At 45.1% G+C, this 15,716-nt stretch overlaps 1 protein-coding gene across 1 annotated transcript; it reads right to left on the bottom strand.

Moving 5' to 3' along the window:
• Window positions 1–421: 421 nt before the first annotated feature.
• Window positions 422–10,967, bottom strand: LOC101841291 (Fc receptor-like protein 2). The gene is made up of 8 exons (XM_013120555.3): window positions 10,828–10,967; window positions 9,511–9,531; window positions 7,343–7,609; window positions 6,847–7,128; window positions 5,538–5,825; window positions 4,868–5,146; window positions 1,793–2,113; window positions 422–776 (listed from the first exon to the last, which is right to left on the bottom strand). The coding sequence occupies exons 1-8, from the start codon at window positions 10,856–10,858 to the stop codon at window positions 757–759; spliced, it is 1,509 nt and encodes a 502-aa protein (XP_012976009.1). The 5' UTR covers window positions 10,859–10,967; the 3' UTR covers window positions 422–756.
• Window positions 10,968–15,716: the final 4,749 nt, after the last annotated feature.

Genomic DNA, 15,716 nt, shown 5'->3' with positions numbered 1-15,716 from the left:
GAAGATACAAACAAAAACAAGGGAAGACAATTTTAGAATGAGAAAATACCAATGTAAAAATGTTTACAATAATTTAAAGAAGGCATGTACACATGTATGTGTGAGTTGTGTTCATGTGTTTCACCACAGAAATTCTTTAAAATTAAGTCGTTGAATTTAATTAGACACTAAAATAATGTGCAATTTGTAGAACAATCAATTTAATTATCAATTAATCCATCTGCCCATATTTATTATTCATAATCCTTTTTGGTAAGTATCAGTTACTTCTGACTGCATGAATTTTGTCTAACTTTTATTTTCTTTTATATACATCATCTATAAACTTTATGAACATCTATCCCTTACGCAAATGGTTTATAAAGATTTTTCAAAGCTAGTTTCTTTCCAAATCAAGAAGAGATCCAGCACTCACAGTTTCTTCAGTTGTATGTGCTTTATTTGACCACATTCTACCAGACGGAAGGCCCAGGCACATGTGACCCTCACTTATGCTCACCTCCTCATCTGCCCAAGGAGACATCTAGAAGAAACTAGAAAGGGAACAATGTCTCCAAGCTTGGCTTCCAGGAACCAGGGGACTTGGGCTTTCTTTAGTGCTGTTGGAGCTTTAGCTCAGAGCAGAATCACTTTGAGTCCTGTCGGAGGATGAGCCACAGATGAAGTCTTGAAGTGCGGTGGGAACTGTGGACTATTCGGCCGGCGAGGCCCAAATGCAGAGAACAGAAGGTCTGACGGTGTCTGGCCTCCCGCTCTTCAGGAGGTGCTAGGCAAGACTGTTGTATAGAGAGGATGGGAGGTCAGGATGCAGAGGCCCAGCAAAGGACTGTGCAGACATAGTGACCGAATTTTCTAAAAAGATGTGTGATGCAGAACAAGGACGAAAGCCAACCTGAACCACAGTAGCGAACCTGAACTACATCCTGTCCCACCCATCCCAAATCAGCGCCCCGGGTTTCTTCCTAACCATGGACTTTCCGCAAATATCCTCATGAATGTGTGAATTCCCGATTTCTTATCTCTACTCAGTGAAGACATTGGACTAGAGGTCACACTTTTCTGACAAAGCTAATGAGTTATAGAGAAGTTGGTTACTGCTAGTCTGGTACTTGGGGGAGGCTGGCCTCAAAGACTCTGTACAGTAGGCTCCAGATCCATGGACTCTATGGAACCCAGTCCTGATTCCATTACCTTGAAGGAGCTACTGCCTTGACAAATGTCTTGTAATGGGCATTAACCCTGTAGTTCTAAGACTTCTCTTTGCATGAAAGATCACTCTAGCACTCACTGGGCCAAGGCTGGGGAGAACAGTGTTACTGGCTCCCTCTCTAGTCACAGGCTCTATGGACATTTGCAGTAGTCCGCAGACTTCATTTGCTCTGACCCTCTGCAATCTTTGCCTTTTATGGCCTGATTCCTGGACCTGACTTTCTGGGCCACCAATGTCTTTCCAACACAACCCACCAGCCTGTCCTCCATCATTAGACTCCAGGGCTTCATTCCAATGAGTAGAGCTGCTTAAGAAAGAGCGCAGAGACTTCACAATAATGTAAGCAGTGTCACCCTGACTAAACCCACCCAAACTCACAACCATAAAAATACTAGTGTTTTGTCTTTTAAGATGGTCAGTAAGGGCAAGTAACACTAGCACACAGGACAGTCAGGGCCAACTCAGTGTGGTCTGACTGTGTTGCCCTTAGTACCTTCTACTGTAGAATAGGTGCAGGAAAGAAAGCAGAAGGTGGTAGCCTACGGAGGGCCCCAGCCCCATGTCAGCTCCATCATCACCCACCTTCACATACAGCTCCAGCATCTTCATCATGCCCACAGTCAAAGGTCTCCACCTGGTCACATTCAGCCAGGGCCTTTTCTGTCCCATTGCACAGGGCGACCTGAATGAGCACGGGCAAAGCTTCATCAACTACTGGTGGATACAACATGGCTATAGGTGTGTGTATGGCCGCTCCACAGCCCAGCTCTCGACATACAACAGCCACATCCTTCATGTCCCAACCATCATCACATACAGTGCCCCAGCGACCGTCCTGTTCCACCTCTACACGTCCTTCACAGGCATGGGGCCCGTTCACCAGACGCACTTTGGGTGGGGGTTCTGCAAACAGAATGGGTGAAATTACATTTAAAAATTACGTACCTGTAAGCAGCTCCCATGTGCACAAGTACGTACAGCAGTGGGGGAGTGAGCCAGGGGCGTGGTTATAGTTAACATTAATTGTTGATTGACAGTATCTGGAATCGCCAAAGGGAAAAGTCTTCAGGCACCATCTATCAGGGGTGACCTAGGTTAGATTGGCTGGTGGCCATGCTTGTGGCACACTACTGATTAGGTTAATTGAACTACGAAGACTTGTCCACTGTAGGTTCTGGTAGTCCCCAGTCTGGGGTCCCTGACTGTATAAAAAGGAGAAAGTTGGCTGTGCCCAACAGTTGGCTCTGGCGATCGTAGACGGTATAGGACCAGATGCTTCAAGCACCTCCCGCCTCAACTTCCCTACCGCGACCTTTGAACTGTCCGAGGGAAACACGTTCCCTCTAAGTCACCTTTGTCATGGCAACGGGAGGAAGCTGAGGCGTGTAAGGGGTGGCTAAAGGCAGCTCTCAGGGCCTGGCGCTGAGGCATGTAAGGGGTGGCTAAAGGCGGCTCTCAGAGCCTGGCTTTGCCTTTCCTCGCCACCACCTCGCTTCGACAGTGTCCCCACCAAGTGGGTCTGGAAAAGAAGTTTTGCTTACATTGTGGAACACAGAGACTCAGGGTTTGTTTTCCCTAAGCTCAAAAAATCTTAAAGGCCCAGAAGGATACGATTAAATCTTCCCTAACGGTAGACTGAGACGCAGGATGGAGAAAGGTCGATTTTGTTTGTTTTGTGGCTTTTTGTTTTAGTGCTCCATGCTTCATTGATGACTTTGCCAATCAAAGGCTTAATGCAAGAACAAAGGAATATCTAAGAAATTAGTAACAGAGGATTGATATAAAATTTATTTAAAATTATGTAGAAATTCTTTTTATAAAACAACACATATTACACACATTGTAGACAGTAAGCAAATGAAGACAACTTATACCAAAAATTTTTAAATGAGATAAAAGTGGTACTTGGGGGAAAACAGTTTTAAATACATTTGTTAGAAAACAAAAAAAAAAAGAAGTAAAATACTTTGGAATAATAAAATGACTTGAAATCTATTGACTTGAAAAGTAAAAAGTATAGAGGAAACCTGAACTAAAAACAAAGAACAATACAATAAGAAGACCTCTGGGAAATCTGGTGAGAAAAGGGGGCCATTCAGGCACATTAAAAATGAGGAGAGAACACAGTCACACACTAGAAACTAAACACCAGATATAGTGCTCACGAGTCTGTGATAAATTTGAAAGTCTAGACTTTCCTATTTTGCTCACATTTGGGGGGGCAAAGAACATAAACTCCTGGTGAAGCTGAATGTGGCGTGTGTGTTTGTGTGTGTATGTGTACAGCGTGTGTGTGTGATGTGTGCAGCGTGTGTGTGCGTGTGTGTGTGTGCGCGTGTGTGCACATGGGGAAGCCAGAGGAGCACACCTAGTTGCTTCCACTAAAGCTCTCTGCTTTCTTCTCTGGAGACAGGGTCTGCTACAGGACCCCACCTTGGCACTTTTCAGCTAGTCTGGTAGTCAGCAAACCCCTGCGGCTGTCCTGTCTCCATTCCCTGAAACAGCCACCTCCAGGTGAGCAGCGAGGACCCAAATACAGGTGTTCAGACATGTTCAATAAGGGATCTTACACACTCAGTCACTTCCCAGCCCTGTAACACTAGCACTATTATAAAGTGTTTAGAAACAATAAAAAACTTGAAAAGGCTAATTAATAAAAAAAGATTTGATAGTAGAGGTAATACTGGCAAGTTGCAAAGACTTCAAATAGTAGATCATTTAAATGTTAATATAAATTCCTGGACACAGAATTTGTGACACCCCCCTGAAACCATTCTTATGAAGCTAATGTATCCCTAGGAAAGAAAACCAAAAAATCTCATGCATTAATAGTATGCAAGGGGCAAAGCATATGCCTGGCATGCTTTAAGTCCTGAGTTTGATACTGAGCACTAAAGAGATAAAATAAACAGATGCAAACATTTGAAATAAAATATTAGCTAGCTATATAAAGCTACTGCCTATGAAGACTAAGAAGGGCTAATTAGGGAAGCTAAGTAATGGCCCATATTAGGAAACTCATTAATTCCCTCCGATAATGGATTAAAGAAAAAGAAGGAAAAAGATCACACAACCATCCAGTCCTATTCACGCGGTGGCAATGCCGTACAAAGCTTCACAGCTCTGGCTTCAGTTTCATCGTTGTACCTGTACGTGGCACTCCTTTTAAGTAACCTTGGACAAACTGCTTAACTTAAATTTTATTTCTTTGTATAATAATTACACTGCTATGAAAATTAAATAGTTAAAAAATTGAAATCCAGGAATCTGTTTTGTTTGTGGGTTTTTTTTTTTTACTTTTGTTCTTAACTACAAAGGCTGGAGGGCGCTCCTTAGTCCGAATGAGCCCCACTGAGCTCGAGGAGGCAAGAGCACCCCCCTTTTCCTGTGGACATCTGCGTTCTCTCTCCGTGTTTCACCTGGCCCACCCCTCACACTGACCTGATCCCGATTTTACACACACGTGATTCAGTGACGAGCAGACAGGAAGGAAAAGCATTGGGCAGAGTTGCTGTTGTTGAGACTGTTGGGAGTAGAGAAGGTCCCTCAATGGAGCTCCTGTGCCCCGAAGGATGGGGGAGTACAGGGAGAAGGAAGAAAGCCTGGGCTTGGCATAATGCAAGCCGCACTCTGGAATGAGACACTGAATTATCCTACCTGTGACGTTGAGTGGTACCACCTGACTGCGCTTCCTCCCCCAGCCATTGTCAGCCTCGCAGGAGTAGTTCCCAGAATGCCCTGCGGTCAGAGTGAGCTTAAAGGATGCTTTTCCTCCAGAAGGTGCTGAGGTGTTGCCCAGAGCGGTATTTTCATGATAAAACCGGTACAGAACGGGAGGAGATGCTCTCTTGTCTTCACACCGAAGCTCCGCCACATCCCCGATGAAGGGCAGCACCCCAGGAACACTGATGGAGAGGAGAGGGCGCAGCACCGGGACTGAGGGAGCACAGACAGTGTCAGCAGCAGTGACGTGACTCGCGGCCCACCTCGCTTTCACTCCAGCTCTTCTACTCCAGCCCCGTGTGTTCTTTCCCTACGCCTCACCGCGTGGTCTAACCCTCCAGGGAAGCATCCGGCAGAACCGCTATGCACTGATGAAGAACTCTGGAGAGCAAGCTTCTGATTTTACCACACTCTACCCCGTGCTCCATGCCTGTGCTCTTTAGGCTCCTCTGCCACTGCTACCACTTTTACCTCCACCATAAAAACAGAAGCCCTGCTGTGATGGGACAGCGTCCCAGCCTCTTCATGCCTTGCCCATACCTTGTCACATCTTGGAACATCCCGGGCTGGGAGCTGCTGGCTCCCGATTGGGAATGCTGCTTACCTTTGACTGTGACATTCACCACCGCACTCCGGACAAGGCCGTAGCTGTTGTCAGCCGTGCAGTAGTAAGCCCCGGCGTGGCTTTCCCTGACAGGAGTGATCTCCAGCTCTGCTCTCTGGGAACGCTGGCTTTTCCTCCCCACACTTTCCTCTGTGTCCTCTCTGTGCCAGGAGTACGTGATGAGCCCAGTGCCTTTAGCCACAGAACAGACAAGGACCAGCGTCTGCCCCTCAACTCCCCAGCCCTTTGGAGACTGGATCTCCACCGAGACTTGAGACACAGGAATCCCTGTGAACAGAAGACAGTTGTTAAAGATTGGGTGGGGATCAAGTATCACCTGCTGGTAATTAGGGCTGGTCGATTCTCTGGTTCCCCGGGAATGGAACACACTGAAGGGCATTGTACAGGACAGCTCTGCAGTCTGATGCCCAGTAACAACCCTATTCCGCCCTTCCGGCTCTTTTCCCTACCCACTCTCCTGTGACCACACCCCACAGCGTTCTGCCCTGTCTTGGCTTCCTTGTGAACTTGAGGTAGCAGGAATCTCTATTTCTGAGTCTCAGTTTCTCTCGATAGCACTTGAATCATCATAGTAACCTCCCGGAGTTCTCAGGAGATTGGCTGAGATGCAGCCATCAAGCAGCCTCTCTGACATCAGCACCATTCAGCAGTGCCAGCTAGTGACTCTGCCAGCCCCTGGCTGGGTAGGGAGTGACGCAAAGTACCTAAAAGTGCATGCACTGGGGCCAGAGCAGCCACGTTTCAATCCCGGATCTGTATGCTGGGTTCCCTGAGGCAAGTCTCTGAGTCTCAGTGCCCATTTTACAGACACTACTCGTAAAACTCTTTCACAGGCCACTGTGAGGACAAAATGTTCAACTGCTCCGAACAGCATCCTGCATGTGGTAAACCTCCCTGTCTTCTGCAGCTGTTCGTGAAAGTCAGAGAGTCTAGAACATCACAATAGCTTTAGCTGGGATCTGGAATATAGTAATTCGTTTTACAAGTGATAGGCTGATACTGTCATTTAAAATAGTAGTATTTGTGCCTTCCTTGCACCATCTCCTAACTGGGGGTCTCTCCTCATGGATAGAGGCTATCCTTCATTGACCTCTTAGTTTGCCGAATAAAGTTACTATTGTTGCTTTTCTGAAGGGGAGGACAGCGTCATCAGAAAATTAGGGTTCAAGAGCCCCAGTGAGCCACGGTAGCTTCCACCCTACGGGATAGAGGGGAGCCTGCAGTCTGGCTGGTGCCCTTGCTCTCCCTGCCTGATTTCACCCCATTGACCCAACCCAATGATGCTCACTCTCCACGTCTATATAGGACCGGTAACTCCGCCTCAAGACACTGTGAGATGCTGTCATCGCCTCACACCAGTAATTCCCCGAGTCTTCTTTCCATATTGCTGAGATCGTAAACTTTGCCGAGTTCCAGCCCGACTGCAAAGTGTGACCATCTTTGTAGAAGGAATACCGTAACTGGGTCGTTGCCCTATCTGAAGGGAGCCAGGTGTTGCAGGACAGGGTCACTGAACTCCCCTCTATGGGCTGCAGTGAACTGGCTGTCAGTCCAGGGGCTGGAAACAGTTCTGGAGGGGAGAGTGAATAGGAAGAGACGACTTGTTAGTAGTGGACTCCATGGTCCTCCAGAAGTGCCTAGTGAGCAAGTCACACATCCATACCCAGGACACACAGCCCAGCACCATTTACCATCCCTGGTTAGTGCCATATGCCCTGTACCCTGGCTTTCCTACACAGGCACTCTCCTTCCTAGACACGTCTACTCGAGGAATGATCCCGTACCTTGGACATCAAGTCGCAAATGTCTTGATTCTTCTGGTATGTCTATAAATAGGAAAAGTTTCCTATCTGCCTTACAGAAGTAGGAGCCACTGTCACTGAATTTTGCGTTTGCGATGGTGTAGCTTGAAGCACTGCTGTAAGTAGCTATGTGAGATCCATCCTTGAAGTACTTTAATCTCTTTATGTCATGATTCTTTTCCCCTGTGCAGCTTATCGTTACGTGGTCTCCTTCGTAAGCACGGTGTGGCATGCTGATGCTCAACCAGTCTGCAAAATAAGCAAGGAGGCAGAGAGTAACGACACTGACCCTGCCTGGATACTCCCGGGAAGGGAGAGGTTCTACACTTGTCTAGAAGCTGGGGACCCACAGTTCCCCGGGAACCTGCTGGCTCTGCTAACTTTCTGACTCAGCACAGTGAGCTCTACTTTGTAAGTGACATTTCTTCTAAACATGAATGTATGTTAATGGATTTTTATGCTGTTTACATCAGCTCCCAATAGCTGGACTAAATATGGATTTAAAATGAGTCTACCAGCTAAGTGAAATAGCACAGGTCTAGAATTAATGCTATTCATGAAGTTGAGGCAGGTAGGTGACAGATTCAAAGCTACAGATTAAGTTTAGGGTGAGCTTGAGTGATTTAGTAAGACTCTGGCTTGCAATAAACAATAAAAATGGTTGGGTATAAATAGCTTAGTAGTGGAGTCCCTTGTCTTCATGTACCAGACCCTCGGCTCCAGCCTCAGCCCTCCTTTTACCCCCACCAGAAGATTCCAGTTGTATCTACTTACGCCTATTGACATGGCCTCAGGTCCCCCATGGCAGCTATCACTAACTCCCTCTGCTTGTCTAATACTTTGGAAACCCTGTTTAGTAGCACAATAAACTCAAAGTCCTTTCCTTGCATGTCATTCTCCCTAGATGAAACTAACAGGGCACTGAGACCTAAGATCTAGAATCTCCAAGTCTCTGGAGTCTACTAAAAACTCATTCAGAGGTGCCTGCAAATCATTGCCATGCTTGGCCCAGTAGGATCCCCATGAAGAAGGTGCGGGGCCCTCGCTTCCCCCCATAGGACAGTGGTCATCTGGACTGAGGAGTATCTTGGTGTTTGGATCTGTCCACAGCAAGAGGAGAAAACACAAAAATTAGGCCCTGCTCTGAACATTGGCTCCACATCACTAGACATTGTCCTACATGGTGATGCAGGAAGACATTTTCCTGTAAATATTTTAGGAATAAAATCAGTTTGATTAATGAAATATTTGAGAAGTAAGATTTATGAGGCCAAATTCAGAATGATCTAAGGGGTAGGAGACAGAGAAAAACTGTAACAGTTTCCCATGAGAATGAAATAAGGTTTTAACCGTAAGACACTTGGGTTCATGGTCTCGATTTCTGAGATTTTCCTAGAGATGTAGTTCCTTGAATCGACTACAATTATGGATATGTACACATTTTATACTAATTCTGAGAATTTACTGGATCCCACAAGGTTGCTCTAGAGACACCTCTCCCCACTAAGTAATTTTAAAACATATTTTTTGTTTAAAATTGCAAACCTGAGTATGTATACAAGCATCATCTCCTCTGTGTATTGTAGAATGAATGTGTTCTCAAAGGCTTAACCAAAGAAGAAAGTCTAATTTCCCAGGCTACCATGAAACTAAGTGTTTTCTTAATTCCATTATATTAAAATCCCAATAAAAAAGGAAAAGCACATTAGGCATTGGATTGTTTCGATCCCAGTAGAGCAGCTCCTTGGCCTCTTGCTGTTTCTCTGCTATAAATACATCGTCGTCAGTCATGGCTTCCGGTGAGGATGAGGATGTCCCCCAGTGACTCCAGGAATGGCTTTCCCTTTGCACTTACTCCCTTTCCTGTCTGAGGGGCCAGCAGCAAGTAGGAAATAATTCATTGTCTTGAGAGGGTCAGGATGGTGCCTCTTCCCACCCATCACCAGAAGGCAAGCAGAGGGAGTGGTGGCTCTGTGCACCCGGCCGCAGAGGACCAAGGGAGGAGAGCGAGGTGCTGGATCTGACTCTTCACCGCACCCTGGCTAAGATCCCTGCAATCTCCTGCTAAAAGGCCTCACCAGGCGGGACCCCCCATGCCCAAGAGAGTGAGGTCCCAGAGAGACAAAGGAATGAAGAGAAGAGTTGCTTACCGGATTGGATGCCGACAGGAGCTGTGAGGGAAAAGAGGCAGAGAGATTACACAGGACTTAAGGTCTTCACACTACGTCAAAGGCTATGGCCCTCTGGGGATTCCCAAGCACTCCCCGCCCCCCATCGTTTTCTTCCTGTTTCTTCCTCCTTCCCTTTCACCTTCCCTCCTTCATTCCCTGTTTTTCCCTCTGCCTTCTCCCACTCACAAACAACACTCCTATAGAATCCAAGATCCATTTTTATATTCCTAGCATGTTATAAGCAGACCTTGGCCATCCCCAGAAGTTTGTGTTTTGCAGACAAATTTTCAAGAACTTCATTTATTATCTCCTCTTCCATCTTCTTTATTTAAATATTTTTATTTTTAATTAAAATATAATTACATTTTTTTCTCCCTTTCCATTCCTTCTTCCAACTTCTCCCATATACTCCCTTTCAAATTCATGGCTTCTAATTGTTGCGCATATGCTACATGTGCATGCGTGCTGTGTGTGTGTGTGTGTGTGTGTGTGTGTGCGTGTGTGTGTATACACCTATATACAATACAACCTGCTCAGTCCATATAATGTTACCTGTATGTATAGGCTTTCAGGGATGACCAGTTTGAATTGGATAGCCAATTTGAGAGCTCTATCTTTAAACTGTCCAGACTATTTTTCTTAAGAGAAACCACCTACACAGGAGCATCCTAGATGCCAGGAAGGGTCACAGAAGAAACCTGGGGTCTGCTCATACTTCATGGACATCGGTTCTCCTTCCCCTGCATTATACACCTACTACTGTGTGTGGGACTGTGTAAGGCGGTCTTATGTATAGGCACAGTCCATGGTATCCACTATGGTTAGCCAGATCTATGCAATGTCTATGTTTATGAAAATAAGAGTTCAGCCAAAAATGGTGACTCTTGAAGTAGAGTCTGAGCCTTGGGGTGTAAAACTCATGTAAGCTGTGCAAGACATTCACTCTAACAGAAAAATCATTTGAAGCCCTTTCTATGAAAATCTACTGTTTTCCTAGAGTTCAAACAGAAATAATAGAGACAAATCACCAGCCTTTAGTAAGGACACACACACACACACACACACACACACACACACACACACACTCACACACACACACCCCTTTTCCTTTTTCTGGGAATCTTGCTATGGTCAGTTCCCATTTGCATTATTCCTACCAGTACTGGATCAGAAGCAGAAACCCAGCTTTCCACACCCCAGCAGAGAGACAGATGCTCAGGAAGAGTGTCTGGGAATGCCCAAGCAGAGGTGGTTCTACCCTGGCACCACCCCAGGTCTTTTCAGCATCCTACATACCCAGGGCCAGCAGCAGTGACCACAGCAGCATGAGGCTGGAGGCAAGCAGTTCCCTTTGTGACCGGTGCAGCTCAAGTCCTCAGAGCAGATGAACTAGGGACTAGGACAGAGCCCTAGTCTGGCAGGGATCTTGCTGAAATAGAAAAAGGAAGTGGCAAAACTGTCTGTTAATCAGTCCATACCCAACCCAATGGGTGCTGCAAAAGCAAATGTCCTTCCTCTTTATCAAGTTGCTTAGATATGCTCGCACTGGTGTGAAATGATTCTTAATGTGTGGGATGCCTTCCTTTTACAGATACGCTTTCCATTGCGTTTGACTTTACAGAGACTACTGACTTCTGGGCCCACTGAGATTCAACTCAGGTTCTAGGTAGTTTTCAGAAATAAATCTCCTTAAGAGACAGCTCCTAATAATAGGCACCATCGCCAGTCCTGGATTGACTCCTCTCCAGAGGTCGATCCAGACTAGGCAGCAGAGAAAAGAAATGCTGACAGGTTTTACATGTTATTGTGGGGCAGTATGCATGCTCTAAGGACCCAGAAAGACCCATTCCTGCTCATCACTTCTGTTCAGGAGATCTTTTAGCCAGATCCAGATAGGAATTAAGAAGCAGGATGAACACAGCATGGCCACTTGATGCTTTATCTCTGAACTGTAGTAGAGTGGTCTGAAGGGCCTTGACTCACACAGGAAAGAGTCGTCTTACACTCCAAATAACGCAGACGGATATAGGTGCATGTGTGGGGTGGGTGGTGAGGCAGAGAGGGATTGTATAACTAGCTGTGCTAGTTGGTTTCATGTCAATTGACATAAACTACAGTTGTCTGGGAAGAGGGACTGTTGACTGAGAAAATGCTTCCATAAGAGTTGCCTGTGGGCAAATCAGTAGTACATCTTCTTGATTGTTGATTAATGTGGGTGGCAGAGATCACTGGGATCGTACCAACCCTGGGCAGGTAGTACTGGATTACTTAAGGAAACAGACTGAGTAAGCCACGGGATCACGCTGTCAAGCAGTGTTCCTTCCTGGCTTTTGCTTCATTTCCTGCCTCCAGGTTCCTGTCCTGACTTTCCTTCATGACGGACTGTCACCTGGAACTGTGAGCTTAAACAAACTCTTTCCTTCCCAGGCTGCTTTTGACCATGGAGTTTCATCCCAGTAATAGAAACTCTAAGACCTAGATATATGCACAACTTCAGGACTGGTTGCAGGGACTTTGAGATTAGCATAGACTGCATTTCCCCAGTGGTACACCCTACAGCTCTCTCTACAGTTTTAATGAAACTCGCATGCATTGCTTCACTGTCTCAGTCTGGAGAAGACTGCTAAGGGAGTGCGAAGAATCTCTAAAGTAATGGTAATTTTTCTCTGTGTTGAATGATATTCCGAGCTTCAGGGAGCAGATCCAATTAATGTAAAATAATTCCCCTCTCAGGCCACCAGGACCTATGTTTGGAAAAGAAGTAGTTTTCTGGCAGTATTTGAGGGGGCAGATTTCTGTGTGTTCAGCTCCCAGTGGTTAGTCTCTTACGCTGACACCCTGCACCTACCAAACCCAAGTCACTGATACGGTCATAGAAAGAGTTTTCAAAGAGTGGAATGGAGTGGTTTGTCTAAAGCAGTGGTTCTCAGCCTTCCGAATGCTGACACCCTTTACAATACAGTTCCTCATGCTGTGAGGAACTCATGAACCCCAGTTATTCCTACTTCATAACTGTAATTTTGTTGCTGTTATGAATTGCAACATAAATATCTGTGTTTTCCAATGGTCTTAAGTGACCCCCCCGTGAAAGGGTAAATTGACCCCTAAAGAGAGGGTGGAAACTGTTGCTCTAAGTCTAAGGCTATGAAGTCAAGCTTAGAATATGTGTTATACCTGGATAGTAGATGATAGAGCCACAGTAAACAACTTTTGGCCCTACACTGGGCTTGGCCATTGGCTTAAGTGCATGGAGAGATTCAGGGCTAGTCATAGACACAAAAGGATCACTGTTCCGACACATCCTGTCTTTCTCTAGGACCGAAGAGCCAGGAAAACACACATGGACAAGCACAAAGGCTCTAAAAACAGATGACACGTTGAGCTATCAAGAAAGTAGAAGTCATTTGAAATAACAGTGTCCAAGCACCACTCCTGAGAATGGAGACACCCAAGGCTCTACATTGTGAGTCTTTCTTCTGCTACCAGGCAGGAAAAATGGACATATGCCATCGAATTGTTCCTGCCTGGAAAAACCTAAGCCCTGCCCTCTCTCCTCTCTCATTCTCTCCTCTCCTTTCCTAACTTTGAAGATCTATCAGTTCTACAACAGTTCCAAGGTAATACTCCAGTCAGCTAATTTAGACTCACAAAATAAAACTAAAACAAGGCCAGCTCAAGCAGGACAGAAGCTTCTCTCTACCATGTTTGGCAGGACTATGGGTAGACATAGACACTAAGATTCCAGGAAATGTGCTCAGGAGATAGGTAGATAGTATTTATCGCACAAGCATAAGGATCTGAGTTTGGAACTCTAGCACCCACTTAAGATTCCAGGTGTGTCAGTAATCCCAGCACTGGGGGGCGGGGGAGTGGAGACAGTGAGTCTCAAAAGCTTGCTGGCCAGCTAGTCTAATCAGTCAATAAGCTCCCGTTTCAATGAGAGATTCTATCTTGTTTGTTTGTTTTGTTTTGTTTTTTGAGACAGGGTTTCTCTGTAGCTTTTGGAGGCTTTGGGTCCTGGAACTCACTCTGTAGACCAGGATGACCTCAAATTCTCAGAGATCCACCTGTCTCTACCTCCCAAGTGCTGAGATTAAAGGTTTGCATCACCACCTTTAACAACAACAACAATAATAATAATGATCATAATGTGGAGAGTAAGAAAGACATCTGATGGTCAAGTTCTGACTTACAAATACAAGTATGCATGTGCACATGCACACACACGTGCATACACACACACACACACTCCAAGAAACATGGTAATGTGTATTGCTAATTAGATGTAATAACTTGCCATGTCCTCTGCCATTAACATCTGACTGGGTTCTATAATAAGGCCCAAGTTTAGGGCTTTAAGAATTAAGTAATAAGGCTCTCTCAGCCTCAAGCTCCATTTTTGTGAGTTTGGAGTCCCATGGAAAGATTTTCAAAGTAAAGGAAGTGGCCAACTTTTTTTGTGTGTGTGAGAGAGAAGAGAGCATGCAGACTACACAGTACTCTGTGCTGTCCTGAAGTCCACTAGTCCTTTTTTTTTTCTTTTCCAGTTTAAATTTAGATAAGAAACAAGGTTGCTTCACAAGTCAGTTCCAGGTCCCTCTCTCTTTCCCTCCCCTCCTCCTGTTCCCTCCCGTGGCCAACTTTTAAAGAGAAGACTTAGAACCCAAAGAGAGACTTACACGCCAGGCTTTGGGTGTCTGGTAAGAGTAATCAAGGCTTCCCTCAAGGTAGATAAAATTTTTAAAAAATGTTTGATAATTTCATACATACATACAATGAGGGAATATTTATAGGTTTTCCCTTAGGGTCCATGACCTATATAACCACATATGTGGATAAAAATTTTGCTTTGGGACTCACAAATGTTCTGATTGATTAACTGATATGGTACTAGAAACTTTATTACAATGAGTGTGTGCCAAGTACAGCATTCCATGGTCTTGAGGGGCTTGTCTGGATATCGGAAACAGAAAAGGTGGGCAAACAAATGACCCCAGTTGCCTGGAACCGATATGGAGGTTGTGGACTTTCTTTTGGACTCATGTATCCTAGACTTGGACCTGAAACAAAGAAGCTTTAAGGCTGAAGTCTTCAGAGGCAGCCCAGAGGAAGGCTGGCATTTCCTTAGCCAGAGAACACAGGCACACACAGCTCAGTAAGACACGGATTGTGAAGCAATAACCATGCTACTTTAAACATCACAGCAGAAGTGGTAGCTTATGCCCACAGGAGAAGTAGAGAGGAAAGTCTAGGGCTCTCCATGATTAGTCAGTGGCTGCCCACTCTCTCTTAGAATGACACAGTCAGAGAAGGCTTGGGAGGAACTTGCTGGCTGGTTAATTGGAGGCTGTGTGAGGAGCTGGGAGTTTCCATTTATGTCTAATTGTGTCTTCTCTCCCCCTTTGTGTTTCTTCTATTGCACACTGTAGCAAAAATTCATAATACAAAATTACAGTTTTAAGCATTTTTAGTGGATGGTTCTTGAGCATTGAGCACATAGGTACATTCAACACCACCATCCATCTCCAGAATGTTTCATCTTCCCTAAATGAAGCACTACCCATTAAACATTAACTTTCCATGGCTCCTCTTCCCAGGCCCTATAAACCACCATTAGTAGAGATTTTCATACAAGTGGAATTGTACAGTGTTTGGTTTGTGTATGTGCCTGCTTTATTTCACTTACCATAGTATCTTGAGAATTCATCTGTATCGGAGGAAATGTCACAATTCTCTTCCCTTTTAAGTCTGAACAATGTTCTGTTGTGTGTATATATACACATATATGCCTTGCTTTGTCCATTCATGTGTTGCTAGGTACGTCAATTGCTTTTTTCCCCTAATGAGTAGTTATAGTGACTACCTTTCCATGTGATCATTGGTCATCTGTATCTTATTTGAAGAAATAACTATTCAAATATCTTTCTCACTAATAAAGTTGGTTCCTTATAGAACATAATTTAAATCAAATCAGAAAGTGGTTGGTTAACTCCCATACCGTTTGTATCCTCTCTAGTCCAGTGACTGTATCTTGCCTGCTAGTTTACTGTTGTAGCTTGCAGAGTTCACAGCTGGATATCATTGATAATTACTTTTCTCCACTGGTAGTATGCATAACACCTTCCAACACTATGTAAGCTAGCCACTAGGGATGAACCTCAGGGTTAGCACTAGCCCAATTTTCT

The sequence above is a fragment of the Mesocricetus auratus genome, unplaced genomic scaffold (assembly GCF_017639785.1).
Source record: "Mesocricetus auratus isolate SY011 unplaced genomic scaffold, BCM_Maur_2.0 Super-Scaffold_100009, whole genome shotgun sequence".
NCBI classification, from domain to species: domain Eukaryota; kingdom Metazoa; phylum Chordata; class Mammalia; order Rodentia; family Cricetidae; genus Mesocricetus; species Mesocricetus auratus.
The sequence above is the reverse complement of the archived record's forward strand: the minus strand, read 5'-3'. Positions and strand labels throughout refer to the sequence as shown.